Raw genomic sequence first — 17,065 nt, 5'->3', positions numbered from 1 at the left:
CAATTTTCATGTTATCCAGAGAGTTTTGAAAGGCAAGGGAACCTGTCCTACACTGTTGTCTGCTGTTGAAGCCAAAATAAAAGGCCACCATTCTGCTTCAAATAAGTCTTTATTCTTCTTTATTCCTTTTGCCGGAGTCAGTTTATGTAATAATTTCCCTAGTAGGGCAATTTCCCAAAGCTTTTGTTGCCACTTATGGCAGACCATCCAGGGATTTTCATTGTCTAGCTATTACTGACCTGGCTGCTGCCAGCATGACCCTATCAGTTTTTTATATTTTAAATCTGAGTTATGGCCTGTGAAGGTGTTTAATAAGGCCAGTTCTGTTTTGTTAGTCTCTGTATTTTTTCCTTAATCTCTGTCACAGAGTCTGTGATTTTGCTGTAATCCCACCACATATGTAAATATGAGCCTTGTGTATCACTATCCACACCAACATTCATAAAAATTTTATTTGCATATTCCATGAAATGCCACTGTTCCAAAAAGGCATCAGTATGAGCTTGTCCCTTTGCCAATCGTCCTTGCTTTGTTAGTTTTTCTGCAATAGTTATGTTCCATACAATGCTGTGTCAATGAACTACTGGGGAATATGAAGGAAGGAATTTTAAATCCCATTTCCAACAGGATATCACTTGGCCTCAAACAGCTATTAGTTATTTGCTTATCACTTTTGTATTGTACCTTTGCCTAATGAGCTCACAGTAGGAGGTTTCATTTAGGCCTGGAGAAGGTGACTGGACCAAGGTCAATCAGGCTGTAATCCTAATCATACCTTCATGAGTACAAGTCCCATTGAACTCACTAGGGCCCTGAAGAAACCATATCTTCATGAAAAGAAATGTAAATGTAAGAAGGACATCTTCTTTAGACTGCAAATAGTTAACTATGAGAAGGGGGAAAACTGGTCTTTTACTTAGGATGTTAGATAATTCCATCAGACACAGAAATGGAAATTGCTGCATGTTTGCCGGAGGTCAGAAATGGAAATCACACAAACAAATACCAACGGTATTAGCTATCGTTGTCTGAAATGTTATGTAAACAATTAAAGGGAAATTTAAACCAAGAGTAGGGATGTTGAATAATCAACAGGGGAGCACACTGACTGAACGAGATGAAATGAAAGGAAGATGGAAGCAATACACTGAAGAATTATATAAAAGAGATGCAAGGATGATAGATTCATTCATGGAGGAACCATATGATGAAGAACCAGAAATTTTAGAATGTGAGGTGAAAGCTGCTCTTAAAATACTTGGAAGAAAAAATCTCCAGGAATAGATAGCATACCAATAGAGTTGCTACAAGCTACTGAGACTGAATCTTTCCAAATTTTGACAAAAATTTGGCAACAAATATGGAAAACTAAACAATGGCCCGCAGACTGGAAGTGTTCAATATACATCCCAATTCCAAAGAAAGGGGATCCCAGGGAATGCAGTAATTATTGAACTATTGCCTTAATATCCTGGGCAAGTAAAGTAATGCTCAAGATTCTACAACAAAGACTGTTATTATATATGGAGCCAGAAATGCCAGACGTCCAAACTGGGGAAGAGGCACCAGAGATCATACTGCAAACATACGTTGGATAATGGAACAGATCAAGGCATTTCAGAAGGAAATCACCCTGTGCTTTATAGATTACAGCAAAGCCTTTGATTGTGTAGATCATGAAAAACTATGGAATGCTTTAAAAGAAATGGGGGTGCCAACGCATCTAATTGTTCTGATGCACAACCTGTACTATGGACAAGAGGCTACTGTAAGGACAGAATATGGAGAAACCAATTGGTTCCCAATCGGAAAGGGTGTGAGATGGGTTATTTTATCATCCTATTTGTTTAATCTATATGCAGAATATATCATAAGGAAAGCAGGATTGGACCAAGATGAAGGAGGTGTGAAAATTGGAGGGGGAAATATCAATAATTTATACAGACAATACCATTCTATTAGCAGAAACCAGTAACGATTTGAAATGAATGCTGATGAAAGTTAAAGAGGAAAGCACAAAAGCAGGACTATAGCTGAATGTCAAGAAGACTAAAGTAATGACAACAGAAGATTTATGTAACTTTGAAGTTGACAATGAGGTCATTGAATTTGTCAAGGATTATCAATACCTTGGCACAGTCATTAACCAAAATGGAGACAATAGTCAAGAAATCAGAAGAAGGCTAGGACCGGGGAGGGCAGCTAGGAGAGAACTAGAAAAGGTCCTCAAATACAAAGATGTATCACTGAACACTAAAGTCAGGATCATTCAGACCATGGTATTTCAAATCTCTAATGGATGTGAAAGTTGAACAGTGAAAAAAGCGGGTAAGAGAAAAATCAATTCATTTGAAATGTGGTGTTGGAGGAGAGCTTTGCGTATACCATGGACTGCAAAAAAGACAAATAATTGGGTGTTAGAACAAATTAAACCAGAACTATCACTAGAAGCTAAAATGATGAAACTAAGGTTATTATACTTTGGACACATCATGAGAAAACATGATTCACTAGAAAAGACAATAATGCTGGGAAAAACAGAAGGGAGTAGAAAAGGAGGAAGGCCAAACAAGAGATGGATTGATTCCATAAAGGAAGCCACAGACCTGAACTTACAAGATCTGATCAGGGTGGTTCATGACAGATGCTGTTGGAGGTAGCTGATTCATAGGGTCGCCATAAGTCATAATCAACTTGAAGGCACATAACAACAAAAATGTAGCAGAACGGAAACAGCACTGATTGTGATGAACACAGGATGGGATGGTAATCAGTACCTCCTTACAGCCGTACCCTTAACTGAAGCCAATTGTATTGGGGTTCGATTGGCAGTCTGCCAAGAGACAGTTAAACAAATACTGTTGCTGAATTGATGAGTATGTAACTTGTGAAATTTCAGTTATGGCAGTTGGCTGGAGAATGCAGTTTTTATACAATTCTGTAGAATGCAAAATGTCTGTATTTGATAGGTCCTGTTGTGGACATTACATTCAAACTGATTGATCCACTATAATAGACGAACGAGGATTCAGAAATCCAGTGAGGACCTAGCCATTGCCTGTAGGGTTTTGACCGGAGAGAATAAAAGGACAGGCTGAGCACTGTTTAAGAATTCAGTCAGACAATCTGGTAAAGGCCTTAGACTGTAAGGTAACTATGGGAAAGAGTTCCTGACCAGAGAGGATTTTTGGGAAAGTAAAGTCTGTAAAGTAACTATGAAGAAGAGAACCTGACCAGAGAGAAGCCTTCTGTAATTTAACTGGGATGGAAATTAAAAGGGTAATTGGCTAATGGTTTACTATAGGGGTGAGAACTAGAGAGAGGCTATAAATGTCTCTAAAGCAACACTAACGTCATTCATGTAAACCATGATTAAAGTAAAGGCCATATTTTTAAAGCAACACTGATATCAGTAAACTGTAAACTTAGTATTGTTATATAAACAGCTTGCAAATAACCCTATTTTTAGTGCTATAGTAAGCTTTTATACATTATATTTGTTTTGACTTATAAACCTTAGACTCCTGTTCTCTTCGCCCATGCCTATACACAGTCAGTGTATGTGAGAAGACGCGTACAAAAGCATTATTCCTTGGAAATTAAATGATGGCAGCAGGAAGATAAATAGCTAATGACAGCAGGTATGTTTAATCTATGGTGTACATGGCAGGGAACCTATATATAATAATATAAAAGTAGGATAAGTAAACCACCGCAAATCCTCTGTCACAAACTGGCGGTAGCTGTGGGATTGTAAAACCCAATGGCCTGCGCAAATTGGAAGGAAGTGATGGAATTATAAGCACCAGCCCTCCACAATTTGGTGGAAGCAGGGGCTTACTTCTGAGTACACATGTATATGAGTGCACTGTCAGTGAGCTACATAGCTGAGTAGGGTTTTGAACTCATGTTTCTGAAGTCATAAACCCAACACTATCCACTATAGCACTCGGTATTTTAAGGTATAAAAAGACCTGTAAATGCTGCAGTGCAGGACTGGGACACCCAGGGGTGTAGTCATCCGAGGTCACATGGGTCATAGATGTTTTACTTTTTTGGGAGCAGCATCTCAGCCAAGTCCCTCTGTATGAGCCAATCAGCACAAAAAGGAAGCATGCTAGCCACTGAAGAGTCCTTGCCCTTTAATGCTGATTGGAGTCAATCAGAGTGAAAGGAGGCGAGTCAACTACTGAAAAAGACTCCTCTCAGTAGCTAACACACAGCGTCCCTTTTCATGCTGATTGGCTGCTAGGGACATCTGTTGCAGTGGATTGTGGACTCGCAAGACAACAGGGAGAGCAAGGGAGATGATGGAAAGTGAAAAAGGGAGACTGGCTGTGAGGTGGTGTGGTATGACTATCATGAAGGGACCCTGCACTTCTGAATTTGCCACTTCACTACTGGGACACCTCAGGCTTGGTGGCTGAATGCAGCCCTCCTGGTCTCTCTTTCTGGCCCTTGGTACTGTCCCCAGGCGACATCATTCATTGGCCTCACTTTACACCCCAAGTGTTTTTTGCCTATCTGGAATGTGCCCTTAAACCAGCCTTTCCCAACCAGTGTGCCTCCAGATGTTGTTGGACCACAACTCCCATCAGCCTCAGCCAGCATTGCCAATGGTCAGGAAAGATGGGAGTTGTGGTCCAATAACATCTGGAGGCACACTGGTTGGGAAAGGCTGCCTTAAACTATGATAATGCTTCTTTTTTGACTTTATAGAGGACAGAGAGACGTGTGTGTAGAACGAGCCTACTGTACAAAGGTACAATTCATATTTATTGCTCCACCCACTTTTGCTTCTGGCCCAGCCCACCACTGGCATGTGGCCCCCTGGAAAGGTGCTCAGAAGGGAATGCAACCCTTGGACTGAAAAAAGGTTCCCTATCCCTGCTACACATAGTATATCAACTTCCTGGCTTCCCATACCAGGAAGTGCTTGTGTCAGCTCTCAGGAACCTTGCTTTCAGTTTCATTTCTGTATTGCATCAAGAAGGGAGACCTGAGGGGGCCCCAATTGCCGTAGTGATGGGTAGAGGGAGGTATGGTGATATGAGAGGGACGTGCCAGGTAAGGAGAACGCGGCCCAGACATGTAGTGGCTGTGCCGCGTTCTGGTCCTTCTCATACCTGCAGGGTTGTTGGTTGTCCTATCAGCCAACTCTCAGATCTCCAGTTGCTGCTCTTTAATGCCAGATCGGTACATAATAAAACCTCCCTCGTCCATGATTTGATTGTGGACGAGGTGGCCGATCTGGCATGTATAACCGAGACCTGGGTGGGCGAACAGGGAGGAGTTAGTCTCTCCCAGCTCTGCCCACCGGGGTATCTGGTTCAGCATCATGGTAGATCTGAGGGTCGGGGAGGTGGGGTTGCTGTGGCCTATAAGAGTTCAATCTCACTCACCAAGCACCATGTCCATGCAATCACTGGTCTGGAGTGTTTGCACCTTGTGCTGGGCCAGAGGGACAGACTGGGGATCCTTTTGGTGTACCGCCCACCTTGCTGCCCAATGGCTTCCCTAACTGAGCTGACGGAAGTGGTCTCGGAGGTACTGTTGAGATCCCCCAGACTATTAGTACTGGGAGATCTCAACAGTCATGCTAAGGCTACTTTGTCTGGGGCAGCTCAGGACTTCATGGCCGCCATGACAACCATGGGGCTGTCTCAATATGTTAGTGGCCCAACACATACATCGGGGCATACTCTTGACCTGGTCTTTGCTACCGGACATGGGGATAGTGATCTGGATGTGGGGAGTTTTACATCTCTCCCGTTGTCATGGACAGATCATTGCTTGCTGAAGTTTAGACTTTCAGTAGCCTTTTCCCTCTGCAAGGGTGGGGGACCTATTAAATTGGTCCGCCCCCGGAGACTAATGAATTCTGAAGGTTTTCAAAAGGCTCTGGGGGTTTTTCTGGCTGATAAGACTGGCGCTCCTGTCGAAGCCCTGGCCGATCTGTGGAATGCAGAGATGACCCGGGCTGTTGACACGATCGCTCCTGCGCGCCCTCTCCTATGTAGAGCTCATACAGCTCCTTGGTATACTCTGGAGCTGACAGCGATGAAACAAGACAGGAGGCGGCTTGAGCGGAGATGGAGACGAACTCCCGACGAATGCAATTATGAGCTGGTTCGTGCTTCTACTAAGCTCTATGTAGGAGCGGTGAGGGCGGCAAAAAAACAACATTTCGCCGCCACTATTCAGTCATCTCTCTCACGCCCACGGGAGCTTTTTAAAGTGGTTCGTGGCCTACTCCATCCAGGCCTACAAGATACGGCAGATACATCAGTAGCTCGATGTAATAAATTTGCTGAACACTTCCAGCATAAAATCTCATGCATTCGCCGGGACTTAGACTCCTATTTAATAGCAGTTAATCCTACTGAGGTGTCCGGAGCACAGTCTTGTCATGTTTTGTTGGATGAGTTTCAGTTGGTTCAGTTCGAGGACGTGGACAAGGTGCTTGGACAAGTTCGTGCGACCACTTTGGTACTGGATCCTTGCCCCTCTTGGCTAATTAAAACTAGCAAGGAAGGAACAGTTGGCTGGGCCAAGGAAGTGATTAATGCCTCTTTACGAGAGGGAGTGGTCCCTGGCTGTCTGAAAGAGGCAGCAGTGAGACCACTCCTGAAAAAACCTTCCTTGGACCCAGAGGATTTCAGCAGCTACAGACCAGTAGCCAATGTTCCGTTCCTGGGCAAGATCCTGGAACGTGTGGTGCTGACCAGCTCCAGGCGCTATTGGATGAAACCGATTATCTAGATCCATTTCAATCGGGGTTCAGGCCTGGTTTTGGCACTGAGACTGCCTTGGTCGCCCTGTTTGATGACCTATGTCGGGAGAGAGACAGAGGGAGTGTAACTCTGTTGATTCTCCTTGACCTCTCAGCGGTTTTTGACACCATCGACCATGGTATCCTTCTGGAGAGGCTTGCGGAGTTGGGAGTTGGAGGCACTGCTTGGCAGTGGTTCTGCTCCTACTTAGCGGGTCGTCTCCAGAAGATAGTGCTTGGGGAACATTGCTCGACACCGTGGGTTCTCCAATGTGGGGTCCCGCAGGGTTCGGTTCTGTCTCCCATGCTTTTTAACATTTATATGAAGCCGCTGGGGGCGGTCATCAAGAGTTTTGGAGTGCGTTGTCATCAGTATGCTGATGACACGCAGCTCTACTTCTCCTTTACATCTTCTTCAGGTGAGGCAGTCGACGTGCTGAACCGTTGCCTGGCTGCGACAATGGACTGGATGAGAACTAACAAACTGAGACTCAATCCTGACAAGACTGAGATGCTGTTGGTGGATGGTTTCTCTGATCGGATGGTGGATATATACCCTGTCGTGGATGCGGTTACACTCCCACTAAAGGAACAGGTGCGTAGTCTGGGAGTCATCTTAGACTCTTCCCTCACACTTGAGGCTCATGTAGCCTCGGTGGCCCGGAATGCGTTCTACCAACTTCGGTTGGTAGCCCAGCTACGTCCCTATCTGAGTAAGGAGGACCTCACATCAGTGGTACATGCTATGGTAACCTCGCGTCTGGACTACTGCAATGCGCTTTACGTAGGGCTACCTTTGAAGACGATTCGGAAGCTACAGCTAGTGCAAAATGCGGCGGCCAGACTGCTAACAAGAACTAAGCGGTCTGAGCATATAACACCTGTGCTAGCCCGTTTGCACTGGCTTCCAGTATGCTTCCGGGCCAGATTCAAAGTGTTGGTACTTACCTATAAAGCCTTATATGGCGCGGGACCACGATATCTGTCGGAACGCCTCTCCCGATATGAACAGGCCTGTATACTATGGTCTACTACGAAGGCCCTCCTCCGGGTTCCGACTCATAGAGAAGCCCGGAGAATGGTGACAAGATCTAGGGCCTTCTCAGTGGTGGCTCCCGAACTATGGAATGGTCTCTCTGAGGAGGTGCGCCTGGCGCCGACACTATCATCTTTTCGGCGCCAGGTTAAAACCTTTCTCTTCTCTGAGGCATTTTAATTCCTGTTAATTCTAAATTATTATATTTTGATTTTAGACTGTACAGTTTTGTGTACAGTTTTGTGTTATTTTTATTGTATTTTTAATGTTCACCGCCCAGAGAGCTGTTGCTAGTCGGGCGGTATATAAGCTTAATTAAATAAATAAATAAATACATACATAAATAAATACATAAATAAGTCCACTGCATGTTTTTTTCCCTCCATAGAGAAAGGCCGGGGAAGGAACTGGCAATCCCACCCCATATATACGGTCTGCCTTGTAAACGTCGCAAGACGTCACCCTAAGAGTCGGAAACAACTTGCACTATAAGTGCGGGGACACCTTTACTTTTTTTAAGCCTCTTAAATAAAAATTCTTGTTGATGCACCCTCTGTGAGGCCTCCTCTTCATGACACTTATTATTTCTTTTCACATATTTTTTTCTTTTCTACAAATTAATTCTTTTGATTGATTGATTGATTGATATTTGCCAAATAAAAAACAGGTAACAGAGCAAACATTCAACATCAACACATAAATATTTCTAACAGTGATTTCCAGTGCTTTTTTTGAGATGGTATTCACTGGTATGGAGTACCGCTACTTTATTTTTTGCTACTCCTGGCAAACATTTTGCGCTAGCACCCATAGCACTTTTATCAAGATATGAGTCCTGGCACCTCATTTTTTACCAAAAAACCCCACCACTGATTATTTCTAATTATTTCTAGCAAGTACAACTGTCACCAAGTTCAATTAAATATGAGCAATGCCTTGGTGGATGATATGAGGAGGGTGTTGGATAGGGGCGAATGTACCTTCCTTGTCCTCCTGGATCTCTCAGCGGCTTTTGATACCGCTGACCACGGTATCCTCCTGGACCGCCTGGAGAGGCTGGGCATAGGGGGCACTGTAATGCAGTGGTTCCACTCCTTCCTCTCTGATAGGTACCAGAGGGTGGCACTGGGGGACGATGTCTTGGACACATGGCCTCTCACTTGTGGGGTACCACAGGGTTCCATCCTCTCCCCTATGCTGTTTAACATCTATATAAAGCCGCTGGGAGCTATCATCAGGAGATGTGGGCTGCAATGTCATCAGTATGCGGATGACATGCAGCTCTATCTCTCGTTCAAGTCTTCACCGGCGTTGGCTGTGTAAATCCTGTCCAAGTGCCTGGAGTCGGTGAGTGGTTGGATGGGAAGGAATAAGCTGAAGCTGAACCCTGACAAAATCGAGGTACTGTTCGTGGGAGACAAGAGAAGGCTGGGGGATGTTAACTTGGTGCTTGATGGGGTACAATTGCCCCTGAAAGACCAAGTCCGCAGCCTGGGGGTCATTCGTGACTCCCAGCTGTCCATGGAGGCTCAGGTCTCGGCTGTGAGCCGGCGGAGTTGTATGAACTCCACTTGATATGAAGTCTGCGCCCCTGCCTTCCAAACCATCTGCTCCCATTCGTGGTACACGCCCTGGTCTCCTCTCGCCTAGACTACTGTAATGCGCTCTACATGGGGTTACCCTTGAAAATGGTCCGGAAGCTGCAACTGGTACAGAATGTGGCAGTTCGCCTGATTAAGGGTAGCCGCTGGCAAGACCACATTACTCCAGTGCTGAAGGAGTTGCACTGGTTACCAGTTGCTTTCCGAGCCCAATTCAAGGTGTTGGTTTTGACCTTTAAAACCCTGTATGGTTTCGGCCCAGTCTATCTGAAAGAGCGCCTCCAGCATCATCAATGTTGCCGCCCAACAAGATCAGCCTCAAAAGACCTTCTCTCCATCCCACCAGTTAAAACAGCTAGACTGGTGAGAACTAGGGAGAGGGCTTTTTCAATCGTGGCACCCACTCTATGGAATTCCTTCCCAAATGACATCCGCCATGCCTCCTCCATGATGAGCTTCCGCCGGACCCTGAAAACCTGGCTCTTCAGGCAGGCCTTTGGGGTGGGTTAGATTTTAGTGTTACTGTTGGGATTTTAAGGCTCTAATGTGAACTATGTTTTTATGTTGTGCATCACCCAGAGTGGCTGGACAACCAGCCAGATGGGCGAGTAATAAATTTAATAAATTTAATAAAATCAATCAATCAATCAATCAATCAATCAATCAATCAATAAAGCCCTAAATGTTAGGTTAGATCTGTGGGTGTTCAGGACAGGACAGCTAGAAAGGCCTCCCTGAGTACTGCATCCAGTTCTGGACACCATACTTTTAAGAAGGCTGCAGACAAACTGAACGGGTTCAGAGGAGGGCAATGAGGATGATCAGGGGACTAGAAACAAAGCCCTATGAGGAGAGACTGAAAGAACTGGGCATGTTTAGCCTGGAGAAGAGGGGACATACGTTAGCACTGTTCAAGTACCTAAAGGTTGTCACACAGAGGAGGGCCAGGATCTCTTCTCAATTGTCCCAGAGTGCAGGACACAGAATAATTGGCTCAAGTTACAGGAAGCCAGATTTCAACTGAACATGAGGAAAAACTTCCTAACTGTTAGAGCGGTACAACAATGGAACCAATGACCTAGAGAGGTGGTGGGCTCTCCAACCCTGGAGGCATTGAAGAGGCAGCTGGACAGCCATCTGTCGGGTATGCTTTAATTTGGATTCCTGCATTTATTATTTATTATTTCAGTCAAAGACCAGCAAAGGGCTCTCATGTATCCCAATGTGCAGTAAAGCACAAGCATCTAAAAAGTGATCTTTGCGTTTCAACAGCATCCCCTGATGAGAGGGTCAACCTTAAGATTGCAGTGGCAGGAAATCCATCCCCTCGCCTTACATGACAGAATCCCCTTAGGAGGATAGATCAAGTATCTATGATGTCTTGGAATGTTGCCGGTTGGTCAAATAGGATTACTGCATTGAGCAGGGGGGTGGACTTGATGGCCTTATAGGTCCTTTCCAACTCTATGATTCTATGAAAGACTTCCTAGAGAATGCTGCCAGGCGATGGGTTGTATCCTACACTGTGTGAGCGCATTCCACTTGTGCAACGGGACTTTATCTCTCCTCTGGTTGTGTACTCCCCCAAATCTACAAGATGTCCCCAATACTCTAGGGTGTATGGAATGGGTGCAGAGGAGAGGAGAAGAATGTTCCGTTGTATAAGCTGAAGTCTGGTGCATGACTGGAAAAGCAGCTTTGGATACAATCCAGTATCATTATTCAGTTTTGAAGGCAGGTTAAGCTATTTCTATTCTACATATTTAAAAAAATTGTGATTTGAATGTGAAGATTCTGTTTTTATTTATGATGGGCTACTTCTGATATTTGTGTTTTATGCTGCCTGATTTCAGATTTCTTTGTATAGCTATTTTTACTTTTGGACATCACCATGGGTATTTTTAATAGAAAGTAAATTAATTTTTATAACTAAATAAAATCAGTAAGATTTCAAAGTAATAGATTTACGTACAACCCTCCCTGGGCAAAGTCTGAAATCTTCGGAAAGTAAGGTTTTAATTTTGCAACTCTAATATTCAGTACTATTTCCTAACAGACACACACAAGCCTGTCAAGAAAAATCTGAAATGCCACTTTTGTAGTGGGGCCATTTGCTTCCATTTCATAAGACAGGCGTTATTAGAAAATTAGGCTGCCTCCAAAACGCACCTTGAACAGAGCATTGGGGCTGCATTATACTAAAAACCTTTGGTCAAGTTTGTGTTGCCTCTAAGCAATGGTTAAAACTGTGCAAGGAATGCTCTTGTGCAAATGTAGTTCTTGTAAACTCATGTTATACAAATGAAGCTTTCTAACCAGACTGAATCTGTCATCGCTCTGTAATTAATCTTTTCTAATTGGGGCCCCAAGACATTCACTTTTATGTCTCTGATCAAGAGAGATCTCAGAAATGTCATCCTTAAAATAACAACCTAAAGCCTTCAGTTACATCACAGATGCCCTTAGAGAATTTTCTCCCATTTGTGCTTCTGCAACATAGCTAGAAAATCTGCTAATGTTAAACTTGTCCAAACACATGAAGGGAGTAAAGATCTGTCATTCACAGTATTGGTTCTCGAGGAAACCATTGCTTAATCATCCAGTCAAAACAGCATTATTCATAAGTACAATAAAACAACTAGCTCAAAACATGTTGCTGCTGCTCCATGCTGTTCTATTGGGGATTTTTTTTTAAGTGTACTGAATAAACAGTCTGCTCTAATTAGCATGAAAGGCTAATGTCTTCTGGTACTTTGAGTTACATGGTGAGAAGAAAAATAACTCGATCTTCACAACAGAATGTTTAATTTATGAACGTTTTTTACCAAACAGACTTTCTTATGATATTTCTGTCCAGTGTTCCATGATATATCCTTAATTTACCTTTATTTTAATTATTTATTTCTATAAAAAATACAGAAGAAAAAAACAAAAGGTATAAATAGGATATAAAGTAATACAAAAGTACAAGATATTAAAGATTTCATATAAATTTTGAAATTAATTAAAAGATTTCGATATTAAAGATTTTTAAAAATATGCCAAAGAACATATGAAGACAATACAGTAGGGCCCCACTTTATGGCACTTTGCTTTACAGCGCTTCGCTAATGCGGCGGTCTGAATTAGATGCAATTAGACGAAAGCCCCACTCATACGGCGCTTGTTCCGCTTTTATGCCGGTTTTCAGGCATTGCACGCCATTCTATTCAATGAGTTCCGCTTTTCAGCGGGGGTCCAGAACGTAACCCGCCGTATGAGTGGGGCCCTACTGTACTAAGGAGATATAATTAAACATCAGAAAAACAAATAATGATCTGAACCCTTCTGGCCTAATCTTCCAAATCTATCATTAACATTTTCACAGAATCATGAAGTCAATCCCTATTCCTATAGTTCTTTACCGCCACTTAATGCAGGTAGGCACAGGCTTCCAGTCAACCAGTGCTTCTTTATACTCCTGCATTTTCTTAATCATAGTTAGTTTTACTATTTATTTATTACACATCTATCCCACCCTCCCTTCCAAAGGAGCCCAGGGCAGCAAACACCAAAGTGGTAAAACGATACAATTAAAATAATAAAAACAAATTTAAAATATTTTAAAACAGTTAAAAACATCCAAAAAATATAAAAGAGTCGCATACTCACAGCTAATAATTTCAAGGTTTTCTAACTAGTTCTATTTTAGTTGGAGGGGGGGTTGTTAGTCTTTCAATACTTAGCATATATTGTACATCACAAATTGAAAAAACATGTTAATGACTTCATTGTCATTTGGATTTGTGAGAGTTCCTTTATTACCTCAGTAACCATATACCAAAAGCTTTCCGCCTTAGGGCACTTCCACCACATATGGTAGAAGTTTTGCTTACAAAGCCAGCAATGGCCATCTCCAACCTCCCTACGATATTACCTTTCCAAGGTGACCAGTGCCATGATGTGTTTTCAGTGTCTTCTATACTTCCCATATCCAATTTTCCTTAATGAATGTACTATTTCAGTCCTTCTTATATGAACAGTAGTTTTTTGGGGGGTTTGTCACATAAAACTTAAAATAATTATTCAAATGAAAAACTAGAATTACTGTATCAGATTGTGGAATCAATTAAGAAATTACTTAGAAACAAAAAGTTATTATATAGAGTTTAGTGGTAGTTGAGCATGTTTCTTAATTATCTTCAATGTAGGGCTCAGATCCACAGGTGCAAAGTTTTCCCCTTTGTTGCAATGAATCGGGAAGCCCTTGGAAATATGGAAATTCTTTGTCTAAATTAGTGCTCATGCGCTGCTACAGAATCAGTGGATGAAGATGACACCTCTTTCACTGGGCAATTGAAGAACCAGGAACTTACAACTGATGTACAATTGCAGCTGTGACTTATATTACTTACCTGTCTAAGACAGGGTTTGCACCATCTTAGATGACTCAACTGTATGGTGCAGAATTTGGAAACATGTGGCCCTCCAGATGTTGCTGGACTCCCAGCTTCCATCATCCTTGACCACTGACCGTGCAGGACTCATAGGTGTTTGAGTCCAACAATATCTGAAGGACCAAGGATTTCCCAGCCCTGGAGTAGCGTATTCCTCTACCCAATGATAACTTTCACCAAACCATACTAACAAATCAACAAAAGTTTTTCCTTAACTCTAACCTAAGATCTGTAAGGCTCTCCTATTTATGAAGGTATTCTGTGATCTTCATAACTTATAAAAACATTTTAAATAAATATTTTGTATTTGCCTCTTTTTAAGAAACATGGTATTTGGAGTTTGACACATACTGTATGGAACACACGTTGCCTATTAAAGTCAGTTATAATTCCTCATAGACAATCTATTTTGCAAGTTCCATCAAGCAAGCTGTAGAACTGAGATGAAGCATTATATACAGTATAGATGATATTAGACTATAATGTTGTTAGTTGCCTTGAACATTGGTATGAAAAGGTGGAATAGAAATGATTCAAATAAAAATATAAGTGCATGATCCCTGGTTAATCACAGTCGCTTTTGTATATCTCATTAGTGAATATGTGATGCTCAGATTGCTCACCATGTATCATTCTGCGCACTCATTTAATCTCATATGCCATTCTGTTGTCTCACCACGTATGAAGAGATGAGTTAGAAGCTCTTCACAGTCTGTTAGAGAGTTCACCATTCTAAATAATTTGGTGTCATCTACAAACATTACTAGCTCACAAACTCAGATGGCTTTAACAAATGGATTAAACACATTTATGGATAACAATTAACCATGACTGATGCTCTTCCTCCAAGGAGCAAACAGTGACGTTTTATCCTCCCAACAATTCTGCAAGATAGCTTATGCTGAGAGATAGCGGCTGGCCCAAGGTGAGCTTCATAGCTGAGTGGGGATTTGAAGCCAAGACTCTCTGGTCCCAGTTTGACAGGAGGAGAAGGGCTTGGTCAACCCCCTCCATAATGCCCCCTCTAAAATAGTCCAATTTTACAGTTAGGGAGCACTGAAGCAGACAGAATGTAATTTGCTGACAACTAGAAAGTCCATACAGAAAATTCTTCAGCAAACCTAAATGAGCTCATGACTTAGTATAAATTGTCTAATCAAAGAAGACAGAATAAGAGCCAATCTGTCATTAAAACAAAAATAAATAAATGTGCAGTCTTGACTGTAAAATACCAAAAGAGTATTAAAATCAGAAAATCTTGAGGAAGTCTGTCTCACCTGTATGAATAGTTAAGATATAGATATATTAAACAGTTTTGCAACCATGCTATTCTATTGCCTCAGAAAAATCTCAGAGATTGATTAGTATATATTTTTTTCTCTGTCCATGTTGGTATTTCTGGAGAGCAACATTATGTCTCTTACCAAAAAATATGGTCTTTTGACACATGATCCTGCAGGAGTGTCCATTTTGTCCCCAAGTCAAGAGAGACATAAAGCTTAAAATAAAACAAAAACAAAACATGTTAGTACAGTTCTTATTTAATTTTCACAAAGTACAAAATGCACAGACAAATGAGTTTTGGAGGCTGGGAGTAATACAAGACAGAGCTGTCCAGGTGATCAAATTACTGGGTGCCAAACCTCAGTTTATTTCAATTCATTTAAAAATCAACAAGATATTACCATGAATGAAACAAAAATGAGATTCATATAGATAATCACAGCATATAAACTGGTTCACATATGCACATTCATCACTTGGTGAATGCAGTATCAAGTGACGACTTGCATATGTGAATGAACTATTGGAGATCTAATACCACGTTCATATCAGCTGGCATCACCTCAAACACAATTATTTTCAATGGCCTATTCACTTACTTAGCTCTGAAGCACCAACTGTTGAAGAATAGTGTGATATGCATGCATGTGTGATACAACCTACAGTGAATGACTTGAAAGTAGGTTGTATTTTTCCATTGCTAAACAATGTCATAGTCATTTAAGGCTATCCCTCTAAAATGATTAGAACTTCTTTGGGGTAACATTTGAAAAATATCAAAATACTATATGACATCTCTTAGGTTTTTTTGTTTACCTGTCCCTCCTTGGTGTAGGCAAGCACCTTATCCTCCTGCTTTGGATGAAAAATCAGAGTTTCCACAAAGAAATTAATGGGCTGCTTTTGAAAGGTAGCTCCTTCATCTGTGCTAATAAAAAGACTCTGATCCAGGTCATTATGGGAAGAACTTACAAGAATTATCTACAAAAGAAAAGAATAAGAGGCTCTAGTACTATTTGCTCTAGTACTCTTTTTTATCTTGTTAAAAGGCAAAGAAATGAAGGAACTGAAAATAAGCACATGTTTTGAGCTGTATCAAGCAACACAATAACTAAATCTACCACAAACTTCAACTTTGTGCATTGGTTCAGAGATCAAAAGAGGAATTGTACCAACCATAAATGACAATACCATAAAGACAGATAATAAAATCTACAATTACAACTATTGGTTTCATATCACTTCAACTGTCATGGATTCCTCTAAAAAATTGTGGCATTTGTAGCTTGAAGATGCAGGGGATTTGGTATCAATGATCCCCCAGTGCCACTTCTTCTCATAATGACAGTTCCCAGAATCCCCTGAGGTGAGGATGTGACTTTTTTTTGTGCAATCTTATGAACATCAACTCAAAAGTAAGTCCCTCTTCATTCAATGGCGCTTACTCCCTAGTGGGATTTCAGCCTAGAACTAGCTAGAGTCTATACTGTAGAATTATCATTATGCTTTATCTGTATCACAATTAGCACAAGACTGTTGGAAAGAGGCAAGATCCTGGGGGACAGGGACAGGGACAGGGGAAGAGATAATAAAATGATGGAGGGATAGTATATCCATTATGTAAACAACAAATCACCTAATACTACCATTAATGTTACAAGTTACATTAGGACAATATTTTCCTTACTCATTTTATACAATAAAATGACAATTCTTTGTCCATGGGTTCACAATCTAAAAAATGTCACCACGTGCATGGTGAATCTCTAGCGGTGGTGTCAGCCAGCTGTAAATTCTTTGTCTAGGTCATAATTCACTGCAAACTATGCACAAAGGGGCTAACTGAATTCTATAAGAGGGTTGTCTCATGGAGGTCCTCATGGAGGTATACTGCAGTACTGTACCTTTTATTATTCTCACTGGTAAACCTATTCAG

General features: G+C 41.8%; 1 protein-coding gene across 6 annotated transcripts in view; it reads right to left on the bottom strand.

The window, feature by feature from the left end:
• SORCS2 (sortilin related VPS10 domain containing receptor 2) overlaps nt 1–17,065 on the bottom strand; it is a 202,202-nt gene that overhangs the window by 96,814 nt on the left and 88,323 nt on the right. For 5 of the 6 annotated variants that reach the window (XM_061587478.1, XM_061587444.1, XM_061587448.1 and 2 more), the window contains exons 4-5: nt 15,946–16,110; nt 15,270–15,343 (exon numbers count right to left, since the gene is read on the bottom strand). In XM_061587478.1, coding sequence (XP_061443462.1) covers nt 15,270–15,343; nt 15,946–16,110 — 239 coding nt within the window. The remainder of the gene's footprint in view (nt 1–15,269; nt 15,344–15,945; nt 16,111–17,065) is intronic. The other variant, XM_061587457.1, reaches the window with a different exon arrangement.

Source organism: Rhineura floridana, chromosome 1 (assembly GCF_030035675.1).
Source record: "Rhineura floridana isolate rRhiFlo1 chromosome 1, rRhiFlo1.hap2, whole genome shotgun sequence".
Classification (NCBI taxonomy): domain Eukaryota; kingdom Metazoa; phylum Chordata; class Lepidosauria; order Squamata; family Rhineuridae; genus Rhineura; species Rhineura floridana.
The sequence above is the reverse complement of the archived record's forward strand: the minus strand, read 5'-3'. Positions and strand labels throughout refer to the sequence as shown.